At 39.6% G+C, this 19,404-nt stretch overlaps 1 protein-coding gene across 1 annotated transcript in view; it reads left to right on the forward strand.

The window, feature by feature from the left end:
* Positions 1-87: 87 nt before the first annotated feature.
* Positions 88-19,404, forward strand: part of LOC140926984 (serine/threonine-protein kinase 31-like) — a 44,170-nt gene continuing 24,853 nt past the window's right edge. Inside the window, exons 1-15 of the mRNA XM_073376652.1 lie at positions 88-316; positions 2,285-2,331; positions 2,543-2,634; positions 3,103-3,158; positions 4,387-4,470; positions 4,908-5,012; positions 5,310-5,384; positions 10,240-10,392; positions 10,685-10,763; positions 11,385-11,488; positions 13,529-13,554; positions 13,897-13,984; positions 14,293-14,385; positions 15,489-15,532; positions 15,901-16,006. Of these exons, the coding sequence (XP_073232753.1) occupies positions 248-316; positions 2,285-2,331; positions 2,543-2,634; positions 3,103-3,158; positions 4,387-4,470; positions 4,908-5,012; positions 5,310-5,384; positions 10,240-10,392; positions 10,685-10,763; positions 11,385-11,488; positions 13,529-13,554; positions 13,897-13,984; positions 14,293-14,385; positions 15,489-15,532; positions 15,901-16,006 (1,221 nt within the window). The 5' untranslated portion in view covers positions 88-247. The remainder of the gene's footprint in view (positions 317-2,284; positions 2,332-2,542; positions 2,635-3,102; positions 3,159-4,386; positions 4,471-4,907; positions 5,013-5,309; positions 5,385-10,239; positions 10,393-10,684; positions 10,764-11,384; positions 11,489-13,528; positions 13,555-13,896; positions 13,985-14,292; positions 14,386-15,488; positions 15,533-15,900; positions 16,007-19,404) is intronic.

Consider the following 19,404-nt stretch of genomic DNA (forward strand, 5'->3'; position numbering starts at 1 on the left):
CACCCATTTAGTAACAATGAAAATATTGTCCGCTGAGCCTTAGTAACGCGGGCTTATCACACGTGCGCAAGCGGCAAACGCGGGAAGGTGTCAACTCCAGTGCGTCAAGGTTTCGCGGATTCTTGTATATCTGAGCAGAGCGGTTCTTCCTCCCAGCGTTTTAAACCGCTTTTTACTTCTTTCAAGGAAAATCGAAGCAAGGTTAGCTAAGTGAGCTGCATTAGGTGTTTGGACGACATTTCTTGCCATGGATGGGGAACAGAGATCTCGTAATGGCTTTCCTGGGAAACCGCGACCATTGGGGCGCGGGCGTGAGGTAAGATGGCAACGTTTTTAACAGTGGTTTGCAAGAAAGAAGTGTCTCTCACTTTGAATAAAACTTTCCCTAGGTTTTAAAGTAGAGCAGTATTTCGTATTATTAATTTTGGCCTACATGCTTTTAATTTGGGTCTGGAACTTTGCATCTTATATTTGTCATTCGCAGCTGTCCCTCTGTCAAATTTTGATATCTGATCCCAAGCAAAGGATCTGTATTTTGAAGATATCTGGCCTCTCATGTCAAAGATCAGTTTTCTTTTAAACTGATGTTTCACCTTGCGCGTAATGTTCGGCGGAGTATTAGATTATTATTAACCTTTGGGAAGTAAAGGAATTCATTTCAAACAAGCGATTTGCCAGCTTATCCCTTGTTACGCTTGTGTGTGTTTCTGTCACTAGGCGGTAAATTCTTTTCCTGCACGATATGTTTTAATACAGTTTCTGCCAGCTCTTGGCCATCTTTTCATTGAAACCCTGGTGAATGTTAAAGTTAAACTCTATTCCTTTTACACGGGAGTTAGGCCTGTATCCTACGAATTTTACTTTACAAGTTTATCTTTTCAGAACTGCGGTCTTTACCCTGCGAGCAGAGGCCCTTCGATCTTCCTAGATAAGTCGACTTATCTAGGAAGATCGAAGGGCCTCTGCTCGCAGGGTATGCGGTCTTTAGATTGCCTAAAAAAATTTAGCATGAAAAAGGGCGTATTTCTGAAGAGTAATTTGCAGTACACTACACCCATAACGTCAACATACTTTGCTCTTTGTTTGTGGAGGTCAAGAGGTGAAGCTGGAACCCAGTGGGGCAGGGGGGAGGGGGGGGGGGAGTTACTCCCATAAGAAGGCACCACGTTTATGTGCCGCCAAACAAGGTACAATGTTTTTTTTTTTTTGCCTCTTTGACCCATCCTTTATCTGTGGAAAACAGGTACATGCATAGTTTACTTAAGTTTGATTCTGGAACAGGGTTGGTTTTTCCCCATAATCCTTGATTATTTTCTATCAAGGTTAAATGAATTCCAAGGTAAAAAAACTTGATGTAAACAAGGAATTAATAAATTAATGTATAATAATAATAATGCGTATTGCCTGAACACATCTTTTTTCTTATTGCCTGGAACAGGATCCCATTTTCACAATAAATATTGCCTAGAATCAGGGTCACAAATTCATCTATTTCTGACTGCAGCAGGTTCAGAGTCTCAAAGGCTCAGCGGCAAACTCCTGTAATATATCCCCTGAGCAGGTGAAGGCTGAAAGGGCTTTGGCCCAACCCCTACTTTTTGCTTTTTGATGTGGCCATAAAAACAGTTTGTTAATTTTACATTAATTGGATGTCAGGTTTATTTCTTGGCAAACATGTTATTGGGAGTCGGAATAGTCTGTATGGATTGTAGGAAGATACTAGAGGATGGATTCTATAAAGATAACTAGGGTGGTACGGTGACATTCTGACTTAGTGGTGGTCAGTATGGTGCTTATAATCACATGTGTCCACAATAATTTGCTGTTTGAAATGTTAGTCTAACTTCTCTACAAGTTTGCACTGGAGAGCACTATCCTGAAACTTGATTTCTTTGTCTTTTGGATCCTTTGTAAATATACAATAAACAGCAGGTTTTTCTTACTAGCACCTACATTTACTGTGCATGGTCCATGTCCTAGTCATGATCATGATGATAAATAATGATAAATCCGATGATAAATAATGCTCTTATATTACCAGAACTGTATGCAGTATTAATTCAGTAAACCTTTTATGAGTGTAATTACAAGTATAGGTATTGTTTTCAGACTCTAAAACAATGGCTACATTGTAAATTGCACAGGGAAAAGTTTTATTAACCCCTGATTTCTACTGTTCCTTGATTGTTTTATTCTAGGGAGGCAATGCGAGTGTCTTACTAGTAGTTTATTATTTCTGCCATTAGTAGTCCCATAACCTAGTTTCATTTTCATTCATCTACAGAATTCCTGGTCCAGCCCAACTGGAAACTCGAGGCCAAGTCCTCCAAGGTACATTTAGTTTTTGGGAGAAATTTGATGTCTTTGGAGAATTTCCTTCACTTATTTGCTCTTGATTGCATATTTTGTTTCAAGGTAAATCAGCTGTATAAGCTGAACATCAGTTTCTTGATATTAATTTCTTGGTGCTTGTTTTGTCTGCATGTTTGGATTTTTTTTGTTAATCATTTTGTAAGTCAATGTTCATTCTTGTATTTTGTAGAAGTCCACTGCTGCCCAAATCACCGGTCAGTTCTTCTTCTCCTTGGAATAGTAACTCCAGTACTCGCGGGCCAAGAAGAGGCTCCTTTGAAGGTGGGTTGTTGTTGACTGCCTGATCTCCCTGATTAATTTTTTTTATTAAAAGTTGACACCCTGTTACCGACACCAGTGCACTCTAAGACAGTACAGTACCCACCTTCAAGGAAAATTTACAAGCTGACTTTCAAACCAACTTTCTCATTGTACTCAACCTTGGGCACCCCTCTACTTTAAAAAATAGTGAAAACCCTGTGTATGCATGTGACTGAGTCAATACGATACTGAAGGGCCAGAAGCAATTTTTTTATCTGGCATTTCCGTGAATCAATGAAAATTTACAAGTCACACTAGGAAGGTGATAGGATAACGTTAAAATGTATTTAATAAGTTGAGTCACAATTCCCTGCATAGTAATAATTGCTTGCACCTGGCAACTTGAAATCTTAGAGTCAGCCCTGATTGGGTTTTCTGTTTAGGATCTTTGCTGTGACCTACATGCATGTATTGTTTTCTTGCTCACAGATGGCGTAGATGCACAACCATCAAGTCCTCGAGTTGTAAATGGAGAGTATCCAGAGGTAGGAGTGGTCAAATTTGAAGTATCAAAAAAATAATCATGTAATTGTTGTGTTTTGAAATCAAATTGACACCTACTGCAAAACTGAGGCTTTATTCAGGATCACATGTCCTGTGTCTATGGGGTTGTCCATACTGCACTTGGATCGTGATTAATAGTCCCAATTACTGTGTACATGGTTGTGCCATTTCGCCCTACCAGATGCCATTTTTGAAACTTAAGCTTAGCAGGGAGGACAAAGCTATTAAGTGACCCAGAAGTACATGAAAAAAAAGCTGTGTGCAGACAGGGACCTGGTGCCCACTTTAGTGGTTGAGAACAAGATCTTGACTTTGTATTTGTGCACTTTGCCAGTGCTTGAAAACCTCATGTGGAGGACAGTTGGGCCTTTGAACTCCAGGAAACCTCATGTTTAAAACTCCATTTTCACCGATCACATTGAGAAAGCTGTTCTCACAACTTCAGGATTACTTTTCTGAGTAAATTTTGGGAGGGAATGAGCTAAGCCTCTCCAAGGGCATGAAAGGATATCTAGTTGATCAGATGCTGGTGTTTTCAAGCTTAAAAATTCAGTAGTTCGGCATCAGTTCCAGCTGGAACTGGAGTGGTCGTTTTGCTGGTGGCTAATTTTTCCTTATTTCAAAAACAAATAACACTTTAAACAGCTTGGGACAGCAGGAAAATATGACATGTCGCTCAGTTAACATACATGTATCTTTTAAAATCTTATTGAAGCATTAAATGTTTAGATTTATTTTTTGTATTTAGGGGCAAATTGAAGCTCCGGTAATATTCCCCTGAATTTCTTCTACAAAGTACAAACGATCGATGCTCAGATTTCAACAACAACCACGACCACACAGAGGGTGGTCTGTCTGTTGTCCTTCCCATCACACAGCTCAGTGAGGTTACCACCCTCTAAAACTAGTAATCTCTGATCTCTATAATGCGGTCTAGGAGTGAAAGGGTTTAAGTCAATTTTTAAAGATGGCAAGATTATGCCAATTTCATGTCTACGTACATGTAGATGTTGCAACCACCTCTGATCAGTACTGCAATTTATTCACATCACACTTTGCAAAAACTCTTATGCATAATGCTTTCATTTAATATACAGATGTGATACATGTAAATTTTTCCAGCTGTTTTGTTATTGTTGCATAGCTTTCAGTCACAGGCAAATCCAGTTTTGCAGCTTGCATAATATATTATTTACTTGCATGTTAAAGTTGGAAAATAAAGAGATTTGGCTGATTTTCCAGGAGCAAGTGTTTGTTACCCATGTTGAAAGTCCTGTCATGTTTTGGGCCCAGGTAAAGTACATTGTACAGTGTAGCTAGGGTAATACAAATGTTTTACATATGTATCTATCAAGAATAAGTAGTATTCATAATCATTAATCAATTTTGTTTGCACACTTTAAGGTAGAATGCAGACTTACCATTTTAACTAGTACTTGCTATCCTTTTATAAATCCACCCATATAGAAGTTTGTTACTGTTCAGTGAACATTGCATTGCCCAGTGGAGGGTGGGTGCCTTGAATGTTTCCCACGCTAACAAAATGAGCACCTGTCACACTGACTAATCTTTGGGGATAAAATAAGTGGAAAAAAATTAAAGGGATGGAGGGTGGTAGTAAACATAAGGTCCAGTGGCTACCATGAACACAGTGCCAAGAACTTGGAACTGATACAACCAATCATACAAACTCAATCTGGTAACTAAATAAATCAAACTTCTGTTTTAAGACTGCTGATCATAAAACAGCACAATTGATCCAAAAGATGAGCGAGGACCTACAGGTGTACTGCAGGAACAAGCCCCTTCTACAGTCCACACCATTCATTGGCAAGGTAAATGTTAAGGTTCAACTTTATCCTTGAATGAAGTTTTATTTTCCTTTGTTTCAAGTTCATTCTTTATCAGTTCCATACCCAGAAACACTAAACAAGAAAATTTAAACCTAGAATATAATTATTGAACCATAGTATACATTGCAAACAATGTAATAATTTCCAGGGACTTCGAAACTTCGTTTGCACATTGCTTTATCGCGTGGTTATTTCAGGATATTAATATAACCAACTTAACTCACACATTATATGCATGTGCCTGTACTGATAGGTCACTTTCTTTTAAATTTGTCCCAGGTTTATGGAGGGGTGTACTCAGAGGATAAAAAATGGTATCGTTGTCGAGTCAAAGAACTTGTTGGGGAGGATAAGGTATCTCCTCCTAACCAATAATTTACTTTTTTTTTCTATGTTTGCGAGTGGATGGAATTCTTCAAAGTGATCCTGATTACTTCCAGGAGCTGCCTTTTCTGATAATTTATTGACTCTGCTAACCTAGGCAGAATCTTCTTGATGTCTTCATTCATAAGTTAATGTTGTTTGTGAATGAGCAAAAGCTACAATTTCATGCCATATTGTTTTTACATTGTGCTCTTATACGCACTAGCTGTGTAGGAAACAGATGATTTTTATCATCCAGTGAAAATATCAATCAAGCAAATCAGCTGGAAAAACTGCTAAATAAGTTTTAAAGGGCTGCAGTTATACATTGTTTAGATGATATTTGTACTTGTTTTCTTTGTACATGTAGTTCTCTTTTCCACTTTTGCAGTAATCTAGAACCTCTAGTTTTTTATTTTGTATTTTAGACTGCTAGTTTTGAACTTTTGAAATTAAGTTTTTCATCAGTGATTACATTATAATTTAGCTTAGAAGCTTGAATAAACAACGCAATCAAATCATGGATCTTGTGAGCCTGTCACACTCGCTTCCCATTCTGCTTGTCAAGACTTGAGAGCTAATCACTACAATACCTGTCTAATTGCAGACACAGGCAAGTGGTAAAAGTTAGTGTGATGTCTAGGAGTTGATCTAGTTGAATGCATAACAGGTCTCACAGACAGTCCATAATCAGTTTCTGATTCATTGGCTATTATCTCATCACAGCCTCTGTCACTTCTTGTATCATCAACTCTAACCTCAGGTTCTGTTTCAACAGCAGGTGGTTTTGTCAACACAATGGTGAGCCCAAATTTGCCATTGTCGTCTGCACATCGTGGTTGTACAGCAGGTACTTTCGGTTCTTGGCAGCTCAGATGTCAGTTTTCCACTTTTGTACTGCCATGCCTGTCAGCTGACTCACTCAAGTAGGCTCTTTTGTCTAATTGCTCAGCCATCTTATGTACACTTGGGAGCTTTGATGGTCCTCTATCTTTTTCTCTCCATATGGTTTGATCTCTGGAAAGCACTCAATGTTTACACTAATGTAGCCTCATTGGGTGATGTTTTTGTTTTGCAATGCCTGTCTTGCCTCTTTTTGGGAGCCTCAGATTTCTTTGCCAGTCTCTCTGTGGTTCTTTGCTCATTGATGTGTGGTTCTCTTCCCTCATCTGTGTCTGTGATCTGGCTGCTTTGACCTTGGGTCTCTTCCAGTTTTACCAACCAGTCAATCAGCTGCCACGGTTCCATCCAAACATCAAATAGAATGGGGAATAGCCAGTCGTAGAATGTGGTGTTGTGTTCTACGCATAATAGAGCTCCTTCAGATGCGCAGGCAATCTTTTTTCAGCAGGTAGGGTTTTCAGCAGCTCATGCAAGGTGTGGTTGTATCTCCCACAATCTCCCCAAGTCCCAGCGGACTTTGTGGGACATTCCATAAATCATCAACCACTCTTGAATGAGGGCCTTAGCAGTGTTCTGCTTATCAGGTGGTAACTGGTAAAATTTCCCACCTGAAGCAACACTTCTTACCGCCTGCAATGGCCTGAAGGTTTACTAAAATTAAAGAAGTACTTTCAAGAAATACCCAAGTTGTGATCTGATCCGATTCTCACATGCCACAAGGAAATGAATGAATATATGGACGGCAGATTTGAGTAAAAAAAGGTCTTTAAATGAGGGAATGACTGCCTCGTACCCAGATGTCTCTCTCTTGATAGAAATGCAAAAAACGAAGGGCCTGAGCAGGAGGCAGAGGGAATGACGTTTCAGAGATCTTAGCTCCTAAATTTCCCAGCAAGGGTGGGGCCATGTCCCACACTCCACTACCCCCTGCCCCCAGGAAAGTGCACTTCTGGTGCACATTTTTTGCCTTACCGGCTATGAATGGCCCCTTACCTGCTGAGCTAAAATTTAGGGAGAACACTGGCTTAGCCACCATAACAGCTTTCTATTGTCTGGTTGGGATTGCTACCATGAATGTTGAACACATCAGTCAGCACAAAGACATTCTCTCGCCCATCATACAGTACACAGGTTCCTGTTGTATAATAGCTATGGCTGGAACTTCAAAATGGCTGGTGTCTTTGAGAGTTCTTGCCCACTCGATAGGGTCCCTTTTGCTACCACACATAACTCCCACTCCAAAACCCAGTGTTTGACTTCTGCATGCATCGCTGGCCACAAGCACTATTGCCACACATCTTGTTCTTTCTGACCCTTGGTGTCCAAAGTTGTTTGAGCTGCCTTTAGGACCTAACTTTGTGGATTACTTACATGTAGTATTGGCTGTCATCTTTTACACACAGTCCTAAACAGCAGAAATCATTCTCCACAATGTAGTCCAAGTAGCTCACCAGTTGTGAGGCTTCTTGTGTATCATGTTTCCTTTCTTCTGAGTAGGGCTCTTTCTCAAGGTCCAGTTAATATTTCAGTCTTCCTTCTACTGCCTTCTTCTGTTGCAATCCAGAAATCCGATCCTTCAGAGCTGAAGGGAAGGGAGGTTGCCTGCTGAGCACGTTGGTCTGCTTATATCCTCACTCCCATTACTCTACACAGATAGCATCCTCAAGTAATCCCAGCTGCACTTTCTCAGATTCTCTGGTGGTATCAGCCATGTTGACGAGCTTCCCAGCAACATGAGTGGTTTTCTCATCAGTATCTATTGTGGCATCATCTGTATTTTCAGTGTTGTTCTTGGAGTTGTGTCTGGCAGCTGAGTACTCTTACTTGAAATTGAAACTCATTAGTTCAGCTGCCCACTGTGTTGAAGTGCCTTCAGCTTGCTTTTGGACTGTAGGTGGGTTAGTGGGTGTACACCATAACCTGGCACCTTTTCTTTCATCCTAGCAGGTACACGTACTCCAGGAATTTCTCTCCTACAGCCGACTTTAATGCTAGAAGCTCCAACTTTATGGAAGGGTAATTTTTCATCTTCAGCTTGCCATCCTGCTTCCTAGTCCTGTATCAGATTCACCAGTTTCTTGCACTCTCTCTCCTGACTTACACTGCCTTTCTTCTTCCCCTTCCCCGTGATCTTGGCCACCAGCTGATAGAGTGATGCTACTGTCTGTGTGAAGCCAGAGACGAATCCTCAGTAGAAGAACCCTGAGAATAACCTGGCATCTTTCAGTGCTCTAGAATTATGCTGTCGTAATGCTACAGCTGCCTTTGCTGAATATTTCACATGACTTTGAAGAACTGACACTTCTCTGCCTCACTGTGGGGGCCATGCTCCCTTAGCTTCTGAAGGACTCGCTTGAGCCATGTTAGGTGGTCTGCAATTCTGTCACTGTACAGAATGATGTCGTGCAGGTACAGTAGGAGAATCTACAGAGGGCTTTGCAATAAATTGTCTGCACCAGTCTCTGAAGGATGGCAGGTGCAGTACACAACCCAAATGGCATTCAATAAATATTGTACTCACACAGGCCCCATTAAGGTGGTGAACACTGTCTTAGGTTGTTCTTCTGGTTTTCCTGTACTTAGTAAACTGTATCAGGGTCATCGAAAGTAGCCAGCTGCCGGCGAAAATTGCCGCCTACTTGGTTAGTATCAGCCAGCTCCTCTGCTTGGTAATTTTCTTTACAGATGTTGTTGTGGAAATAAAATATCCGTGGACTGGCCGCTTACTTTGACAACTCTGCCGTCTACTTCAAAACTTTCTGACAACCCTGCTGTATACTGATGACAGGTCGATGTCTGAGAAGTATGGTGCCGTGCCAAGTACATCAAGTGAGTCATCTATCCTTGACAAGAGATACATATCTTCCCTTCTCTTCACGAAAAGGGGTAGTAGTCCATGCATAGGCAGAGGGCTACAGACCTCTTTCATACTGATATGATCAGGGATGCATAGTTGCTCTTACCGGGTCCAATAACCCCTTTCTCCTGTAACACCTGTAAAACTCTCCTTCACTTTACCAAGAACAAATCGGAAAACTCCCAAGAATCCCCTTGGCCTCTCATTATCAGAAAAGTTCTCCAGGAACACTCCTTCAAGTAGAGTTTCAGTGTGTTGTCACTGTTAAGCTCTGCTATGGGTTTGTGAAGATACCTCTTGGCAGTGTAAGTCAAGAGGAGAGTGCCTCCCACAGCCTGTGCCAGCTGCTGCCTTGTAATTTCTGCTGCTGGACTGTACCATGGTATGTCCTACGCATCAGGGTGACACCTCAATTTGTCAGGTTGATCAGCTGGACAGTGAAACTGACTTGGATGTCTCCACCAATGTAGTCGCCACTTGTAGACTTCCTATAAGGGGGTTACTGTTTTTTGTTTGTGCCACTGGTCAAACCTGTGACATCATTGTTTATTCCTGAGTGAGGCTGTTTTCTTTTACCACTATACAAATGTATCTTTTCCATACGGTATTGAGAACTCAACTTACATGTATTAGCAGCTAGGGCCTGCTCCTATTAAATGAGAATAACAAGAAGGGAACAATACTTTTGCACATATCAAATATATTTGAAGATGTTCTGCCAAACTGTTTCTTCCATAGTAAAACACAGTGATAGTATGATCTTTTCTTGATTTTACCATTGTAAGGAAATAAGCGTTATTTAGCCGATTAAAAATTATCTGCGTAAAGGTAACCATAAAAAGCTTGCTCCCACCAATGCATTATTTTTGCCAATTATCAACTTTGTCACAGGTTTGCATAACTGTCTCCAATTCTCTCAACACCATCTCTCATGTTTATATCAGGCTATGTAAATGCAGAAAACGATTTCTATTGCCAATATTCTTTTTTCATTATTGCATGTTGTAAGTCTATGTTTATGTAATTATTTATAATGACAAAACTGTTTTGTGTTGTTACCTTGTTCATCTTGTTTATAAAATTTAGGTAAAAGTGCATTTTGTGGATTTTGGCAACACAGAAGAGATCAGTCTGCGATCAATAGTCTTCCTTTCCCGCGACATTCTGTCTTTGGTTCCCTTTGCTCAATTGTACTGCCTGGATGGTGTCACAACAACTAACAGTGAACTGTTTGACAAGGTATAAACACACACATGTATGTTGAGCCAAGCGTGTATGTCAAACCCTTAAATTATTGTTTTTATGTGAAAAAGGGTACAATGTTATAAGTTCAGCAAGCAATTTGTGATACAATGACTGTATGTTCACTCAAGGTACAATGTATTTTTCCTACAAAAAGTGAAGCATAATAGTTATAAACTTTCATGTATATATGCAGACTTTTTTATGCTTTCTTTTGACAGCTTTAGTGACTCTGATAATCTAGAATCTGGTCTCTTACTGTTATGGAACTCATTTTCTGTACTTGCAGGGTGTTGAGGTACTACACAACCTCACTGCTGATAAGCTACTAACAGTGAAGTTAAAGGAAACAAAAAAGGCATTAGATGGTATGTGCACAAAGTTAATGTTAATACATCTACCTGTTGCTAGGTGCACAGGTTACAAGTACACTGCTAAATGGGTTGCTGCATGAGACATCCAAGAGTTTCCATTACTGGCACCAAGCTCCTAAACAAAGACTGTCGCTGGTGTCGTGGCTTGCAAACCTGGCAACCCAGCTGCCATGAGCTCCAATGAAACAAGGAGGACAGGTCCCTGCCACACTGATAAAATGGTTGGTGTAGGGTAGGGATGCCCTTGATCAAGTAAAAGATTTCTTTGTAGAGAGCTCATGGAGTTGTTTTTCTCTGTATGAGGGGAACACAGATGGCGTTTGCATCTTCCTCCTTTAAATTGAATAATATTTAACCCACACTGATTAAAGAGAAGTCCTTTTTTTATCTTCTGTTGGTTTTCGTTTTTCATGTAGCCACTTGCATTTAAGACTTATTTCACACCTTAACAGGTCTTGGCTTTGTCAGATTGTCTGATACAGTGGTCTTGTTGGAGTACATTTACGTCCAAGTTCCACTTACAGTACGCGTACATGAGCTTCTCATGCATGACAAAAACATGTACAGTGTACTAAACCCTTCACATTAATTTGTGGTTTTCCTTGTCTTGTACAGAACCATGCCTTGTGGAACTAACTGACACTTCAGATGATGGGGTTGGCAACATTGCTAATGAGTTGGTCAAACAAGGTTTAGTTACAGCTACATTTACTGAGCAGGTATGTTTGTATGGAAATGTCTATAGATGGTTTTCTGATGTCTTTCTGATGTCCTGTGAGGTCATGTGCTGGTCCCTAATGATGGTCTAGCTGTGTATATAATTATGTCTACATATAATAATATCAAGAAGATCACCTTTCATTGTCAATTATGGGGTTAAAGAATTCTATTGTTATAAACAAGGCTAGACCTTTGCCCACTTAAAGGTCTGACCTGCAAAGCTCTTAATATTCAGTAACAAATTTCATAAGTAGGTCAAACGTGATTGTCCGGGTAAAACAGAAAGTAGTCCTCAATAGGACTGTTGTTGTTTAGAGTGACTGACGTTTCGACAAACTGTACGGTAGTCATCGTTAGAGTCAAATTGATTTGTATCACGTCAGTTGATGGTATTAAACTTTAGTTATTGACCTGATTGATCAATTAAGTTGTGATGTTATTGTTCGTTTGTCAGTAAAGCCTTGAAGTTATTGGCTATGAAGACTTGTAATGTCACTGGTCCTTTTCGATCTGTCTATTGTCACAGTTAAACAGTCATTTATTGTTGGTCAAATCGTCAGTTGTTCAGTCGTTCTCTCTTTAGTTTTGCTTGATTCCGTCAATAAGACGTTTGTATGGTGCCGGTAACTGTTGACAATTCAGTGGCATTTGTTCTCAGTTAGTAAACCAGCTTTCTAGTCTGTAGAATATGTTATACATGTCACAGAGTTGATTTGATGTTTTGTCTGTAAACGGTGCTCAGCAATGTGATTGTTGACGTCACTATTTCTCATCACTCCTTTCTGTTCATTCAGTTGCATGCTAAGGTTTCTGTTGGTTTCACCAATGTAAGTAGCCTGGCAGTCACAGAATTTGATCTTGTATACTGCTTCCTGTCTGTCCCAGTTTTTATGCAACACGTATATTGTAAGGTTGTAGTAAACGTGCGCAGGGTGCAAAGAAAGTCAGTTTTACAGCCTGCCATTCGGGCAAGCTGTAGCTAGCATGTATAAGTCATTTCAACTAGACCCAAAACCCTTTTTGATTCGCAGGATTGATTACAATCCTTCTGTAATTTGAATTTCCCCCCAAAATAGCACTTGCCGGTCGGGCTAGTTAAGAACAAAAATCACCAGCCCGATAGCAAAATCCACTAGCCTCAAGCTATCGGTCACAACTTTCTTTGCATGCTGGTGCGATGGTTTCAGAGGTGCCTCTGATGTACGGTATGGTCGATGTTGTAACAGGGCCAGAGTTGACGTTGGTCTGAGTGTTGGAATCAGTGTTTATTACTGTGAGTGTTCCAACTAACAAAGTCCTTGTTGTAGTTGTTTTTACTTAAAGCATTGTTTAGGCAGTCAGTCTCGTCTTGTAGGCTGTCAGGCGAGTCGCAATCTTGTTGCGCTTACCTCATCAAAGTCCATATAGTTGTAGCATTGTGAGAGGTCCAGTTGTATGATGACTGGTCCAGTAATCTGTTGGTATGTGTCGGTTTTCTGTTAATGATTCCTGGGTTCAAACCTTTCACAGTAAGAAACTGTAATGCAGTTCCCTGTGGGTATACACAACTTAAAAATGTCCCTGCCACTTGTCCAGCAAAACTACAGTAGATTTTTATGGGTGTTAAGAACTGTTTATGCTCACTTGCCTAATAGGCAAGGCCCTGCATGAGCACATCATCTTCTTACTACAGTCATGTACATCATTAACCAAAACAAGATGGCTGGGGTGCCTACCATTTCTTGTGCATGAACATAATTCTATAAAATTTGACATTTTGGGAGAACAAACCACTGCAAAATATATCCAAATCTGCTGAACATACTAAAAAGAGGGGGAAAATTGGATGGTCTCAAACCACAGCCCATGATTTTGAAAACTTGCCAATAAAAAAATTTCTAATGGTGCAAACCATTATTTTGATTTTCCAACTAGTGGTAAACTCCCCTTGTTGTCTGATCTGCTAAGACTGACAGGCCAAAGAAATCTAAAATGCTAGCCTGTCCATCCATTAAAGAATAATAAATGAGCTAAATATGCTCTTGTTGCCTTTAACACAGGACGGCCCACCACCCTTATCACCAAGGTGAGGAATACTGCCAGTTAGCATAAGTATGTAATAATAGTGTAATTGATGTAATTTAGTACTCTACCACTAAGAATTGACCTGTAGTATCAAGCAACAACAACTTTATTAAAGTTTCGAACTCTCACCGAGCATGATTGCACCACTTTTTGGTGTATGAAAGAAATCTATTATTTCCTGAGAAATGTGATGTCTGCAGTGATTACAAGCTGGGGTTATCCTGAAAACGTATTTGCAGTACAGTGGTAATTGGAACGTTTACATTCATGACTTTTTTTTTAGCCATGTACATTGTTTTGTAGTTGTTGTTTCTTTAACTTTTAGTAAAACTTTATCCAGCAGAACATCCCTCAGTGAAGCTATGATCAAAGAAATGGAAGAAATGCGAAAGGACAATGAGACTCTAAGAAGTATGGTTAAGGTGTACCAGGTAATGCAGTTATAAGCAGTAATTCGTTTAGGAAAACCAGGTGTCAATTAATTTTATAAAACTTTTTCATGTGGCCATTGTTTTCAAACTCTAAAACAATAGCCACACTTGTGAAAGTTTTATTAAATTTACCCCAGTCGTGTAGCTCGGTCACACTATGTTAGTGTACTGGCAACTGAGGGGAGCTTTAATTTTATACATGCATATCATGAAAAGCGGAAATTCTTGAACTTGTTGGAGGAAAGTTATGACTACCTCCGATTGTTTTATTGCTTTGTGAAGCTACAGTTCTAGTCTTTGCTTATTAGGAAAAGGAGAAGACTTTTGATGAAGTGCAAAAATTTTACTCTGCTCAAGCAGCAAAAGACAAGGAGAACATGAAGCAAGCTGTGAACTACAAGGTACAGTGGACATGTAAAAATCAAAATGTAGTGTTTATTGTGGTTAATATTTTTTGTGTTGTGCAAACTATGTTTGGGTATCTATTGTCATTTTAACTTTTTGTTTGCAGTTGTTCTTAATTGTACCATCTGCAACACCAAGAAACTGTCTAAACAACAAGTGACAGTATTATGATACATGTGAGACACTTTGTTTCAGTTACAGTGCTGCTTTCACTGGAACATGAAAAGTATTTTTGGAAGACTTGGTTGCTTGCTTCTAAAACTTGAATTGAGGTGGCAGATAATGTTACCAAAGTGAACAAGAAAACTATGAGTATGAGTTTAATAGGCCACTTTTTAGCTTCCAAGTTCCAAAACTCTCACTTTCAAGACGAGGCTACCTGTTGAACCTTTCTTGTGAAAATGAGTTTTATTTGCATGAGAATAAAAAATCGTTTTCTGGAAATTGCTGATAAAGGACATGGGTTTGACCATGCCATATTCTTTTATATGAAGACCAACTTATGAACAGTATTTTCAGAGCTTTTAAACATTTTTTTTAAGAACTGTAACACAAGTGTAATGTAGGAACATTGTGGTAGTATTGAACAATGAAGCAAACAGCTGTTACTTCTTCAAAAAATGCAATATTTATTATTTTATTTCCCAATAAATTGAATGCAACACAGCGATGCGATGTTGATGTTTCAACACCGTAAAATGTTATCCCAGTTCCTGCTCTGTAGCTTTTTTTTGAAGTACACATTTCTAAGATTACCTGACCCAAAGAAATGATGATCCTTGTGAATGAGAAGTCTAAGTCAATGACATATTTCCATATCTGCTCAATCACTTTTCTTTCTGCTAAAATAACGTTCATTCCAAGGGTTGTTGCTCAGTGTGTTTTGCTTGCCTTCTTCTGTCATCAAATGCAACTTAAGAATGCCTCATGCCTGGCAAAAATGGAGTTTTTGAACATGCACAGTAATACAAATTACACTAAAAATTACAAAGTAATACAAATTACACTAACTTGCCAGCCAAAAGATTCTTAGCTATACAAGTAGTTAGTATTTCTGTGGTGCTCTATAAAGTAGTAATTTATTCTTGTTTCATTACAGTGTTTGGAGTTGGTGAGCAAAGTTTGTGATCTTAAAAAACTTAGGTATGCATCTTAGTTATAAATATTATTTACACTCTTGGTCATATGTTGATGTTTGCATATTCCTGGTTGCAAAGTAGGCCATTTTTGTGTTCCCTAAAATGAAATGCAATATTCCTATTTTCCCTAAAATAATAGGCTTTTGTTGGGAACAATTTGCATTGTGAGGTTTCTTGTCTACCTAAAAGCCATCTGTGAACAAAAAAAATGTTTTTGCAACTCTTGACACAAATTAAGATTTTGCTTGATTTTTCCTGATTGTTTCTGTTTAAGCATACAGCAGCATCTGCAACCTTTTGTCATGGGTGTGTGCAAAAAAAGGAATTATGATTTAATTATACCTATGGTCTTTATTTTACATCCTTATGCAGAGCTGCTGCCCCTGCTCATGGAAAAACTACTGATGTCATCAGAGAAGCAATCTTGTTAACAAGAAATGTCAGAATTGATTTGAAATCCTTAAAATCACTGCAGCAGGTAAATAGAAAGTTCATTTCACTCCTTAAGTAAACAATACTTTTGCAGTAGCAAGTGCACAAAGTGGTTTTGTTTAACACGTTCATGATGAAAATATGGAGTTTGCAATTTATTATTGTTGGTTTTTGGTCATAGAGGGGCTTAATGGTATTTTCAATGATTTTAATGCCTCAGTTTTCTTAACTGAAGACCTAAAAAAAAATTGTAAAAAGAAATTAGTAGATAGGATTAGATAGAAACCTTTATTTCAAAAGAGGACCTGTTTCAATTTCAGTAGACACTCCTTTTTATGGGTAATGGGTTCATGATAACCGTCACGAATATAGAGATATTAAGTGACCACTAAGCCCACTAGGAGAATGTTGATGTAATTGCTGTAGTTACTGTAGTTGGTGTAGTAGCTGTAGTTGGTGTAGTAGCAGTAGTTGGTGTAGTAGTCGTAGTTGGTGTAGTAACTGTAGTTGGTGTAGTAGCTGTAGTTGCTGTAGTTGGTGTAATAGCTATAGTTGGTGTAGTAGCTGTAGCTGGTGTAGTTGGTGTAGTTGGTGTAGTAGCTGTAGTTAGTGTAGTTAGTGTAGTTGGTGTAGTAGCTGTAGTTGCTGTAGTTGCTGTAGTTGCTGTAGTTGCTGTAGTTAATGTAGTTAATGTAGTTGGTGTAGTAGCTGTAGTTAGTGTAGTAGCTGTAGTTGGTGTAGTTAGTGTAGTTGGTGTAGTAGCTGTAGTTGGTGTAGTAGCTGTAGTTAGTGTAGTAGCTGTAGTTAGTGTAGTAGCTGTAGTTGGTGTAGTTGCTGTAGTTGCTGTAGTTGGTGTAGTTGGTGTAGTTGCTGTAGTTGCTGTAGTTGGTGTAGTTAATGTAGTTGGTGTAGTTGGTGTAGTTGGTGTAGTAGCTGTAGTTGGTGTAGTTAGTGTAGTTGGTGTAGTAGCTGTAGTTGCTGTAGTTGGTGTAGTAGCTATAGTTGGTGTAGTAGCTGTAGTTGGTGTAGTAGCTGTAGTTGGTGTAGTAGCTGTAGTTGGTGTAGTTGGTGTAGTTGGTGTAGTAGCTGTAGTTAGTGTAGTTAGTGTAGTTGGTGTAGTAGCTGTAGTTGCTGTAGTTGCTGTAGTTAATGTAGTTGGTGTAGTTGGTGTAGTAGCTGTAGTTAGTGTAGTAGCTGTAGTTGGTGTAGTAGCTGTAGTTGGTGTAGTAGCTGTAGTTGGTGTAGTTGCTGTAGTTGCTGTAGTTGGTGTAGTTGGTGTAGTTGGTGTAGTTGCTGTAGTCGCTGTAGTTGCTGTAGTTGGTGTAGCTGGTGTAGTTGGTGTAGTAGCTGTAGTTAGTGTAGTAGCTGTAGTTGGTGTAGTTAGTGTAGTTGGTGTAGTAGCTGTAGTTGGTGTAGTTGGTGTAGTAGCTGTAGTTGGTGTAGTTGCTGTAGTTGCTGTAGTTGCTGTAGTTGCTGTAGTAGCTGTAGTTAGTGTAGTAGCTGTAGTTGGTGTAGTTGGTGTAGTAGCTGTAGATGGTGTAGTAGCTGTAGTTGCTGTAGTTGCTGTAGTTGCTGTAGTTGCTGTAGTTGGTGTAGTTAATGTAGTTGGTGTAGTTGGTGTAGTAGCTGTAGTTAGTGTAGTAGCTGTAGTTGGTGTAGTTAGTGTAGTTGGTGTAGTAGCTGTAGTTGCTGTAGTTGGTGTAGTTAGTGTAGTTGGTGTAGTAGCTGTAGTTGGTGTAGTAGCTGTAGTTGCTGTAGTTGGTGTAGTTGGTGTAGTTGGTGTAGTAGCTGTAGTTAGTGTAGTAGCTGTAGTTGGTGTAGTTAGTGTAGTTGGTGTAGTAGCTGTAGTTGGTGTAGTAGCTGTAGTTGGTGTAGTAGCTGTAGTTGCTGTAGTTAATGTAGTTGGTGTAGTTAGTGTAGTTGGTGTAGTTAGTGTAGTTAGTGTAGTTGGTGTAGTAGCTGTAGTTGGTGTAGTAGCTGTAGTTTGTGTAGTTAGTGTAGTTGGTGTAGTAGCTGTAGTTGCTGTAGTTGCTGTAGTTGCTGTAGTTGCTGTAGTTGCTGTAGTTGGTGTAGTTAGAGTAGTTGGTGTAGTTGGTGTAGTTGGTGTAGTTGGTGTAGTTGCTGTACTACACCAACTACAACAACTACACTAACTACACCAACTACACCAACTACACTAACTACAGCAACTAAAGCTACTACACCAACTACAGCAACTACATCAACTACAGCAACTACAGCAACTACAGCTACTACACCAACTACAGCAACTACACCAACTACAGCTACCACACTAACTGCACCAACTACAGCAACTATAGCAACTACAGTAACTACACCAACTACATTAACTACACCAACTACAGCAACTACAGCAACTACACCAACTACAGCTACTACACCAACTACACTAACTACACCAACTACAGCTACTACACTAACTACAGCAACTACACCAACTACAGCAACTACACCAACTACAGCAACTATAGCAACTACACCAACTACACGAACTACATTAACTACACCAACTACAACAACTACACTAACTACACCACCTACACCAACTACACTAACTACAGCAACTACACTAACTACACCAACTACAGCAACTACATCAACTACAGCAACTACACCAACTACAGCTACCACACTAACTACACCAACTACAGCAACTACAGCAACTACACCAACGACACTAACTACACCAACTACATTAACTACACCAACTACAGCAACTACAGCAACTACACCAACTACACCAACTACAGCTACTACACCAACTACAGCTACTACAGCTACTACACCAACTACAGCTACTACACCAACTACACTAACTACACCAACTACACCTACTACAGCAACTACAGCTACTACAGCAACTACAGCAACTACGCTAACTACACCAACTACAGCTACTACACCAACTACACTAACTACACTTACTAGAGCTGCTACACTAACTACAGCTACTACAGCAGCTACAACAACTACACCAACTACACTAGCTACACCAACTACACTAACTACACCAACTACATTAATTACAGCAACTACAGCAACTACAGCAACTACAGCTACTACTCCAACTACAGCTACTACACCAACTACACTAACTACACCAACTACACTAACTACACCAAGAACATTAACTACAGCAACTACAGCTACTACACCAACTACAGCTAGTACACCAACTACACTAACTACACCAACTACAGCTACTACACTAACTACAGCTACTACACTAACTACAGCAACTACATTAACTACAGCAACTACACCAACTACACCAACTACAGCTACTACACTAACTACAGCTACTACACCAACTACACTAACTACACCAACTACAGCTACTACACTAACTACAGCTACTACACCAACTACACCAACTACACCAACTACAGCAACTACAGCTACTACACCAACTACAGCTACTAC

This window comes from Porites lutea, chromosome 2, assembly GCF_958299795.1.
Source record: "Porites lutea chromosome 2, jaPorLute2.1, whole genome shotgun sequence".
Classification (NCBI taxonomy): Eukaryota; Metazoa; Cnidaria; class Anthozoa; order Scleractinia; family Poritidae; genus Porites; species Porites lutea.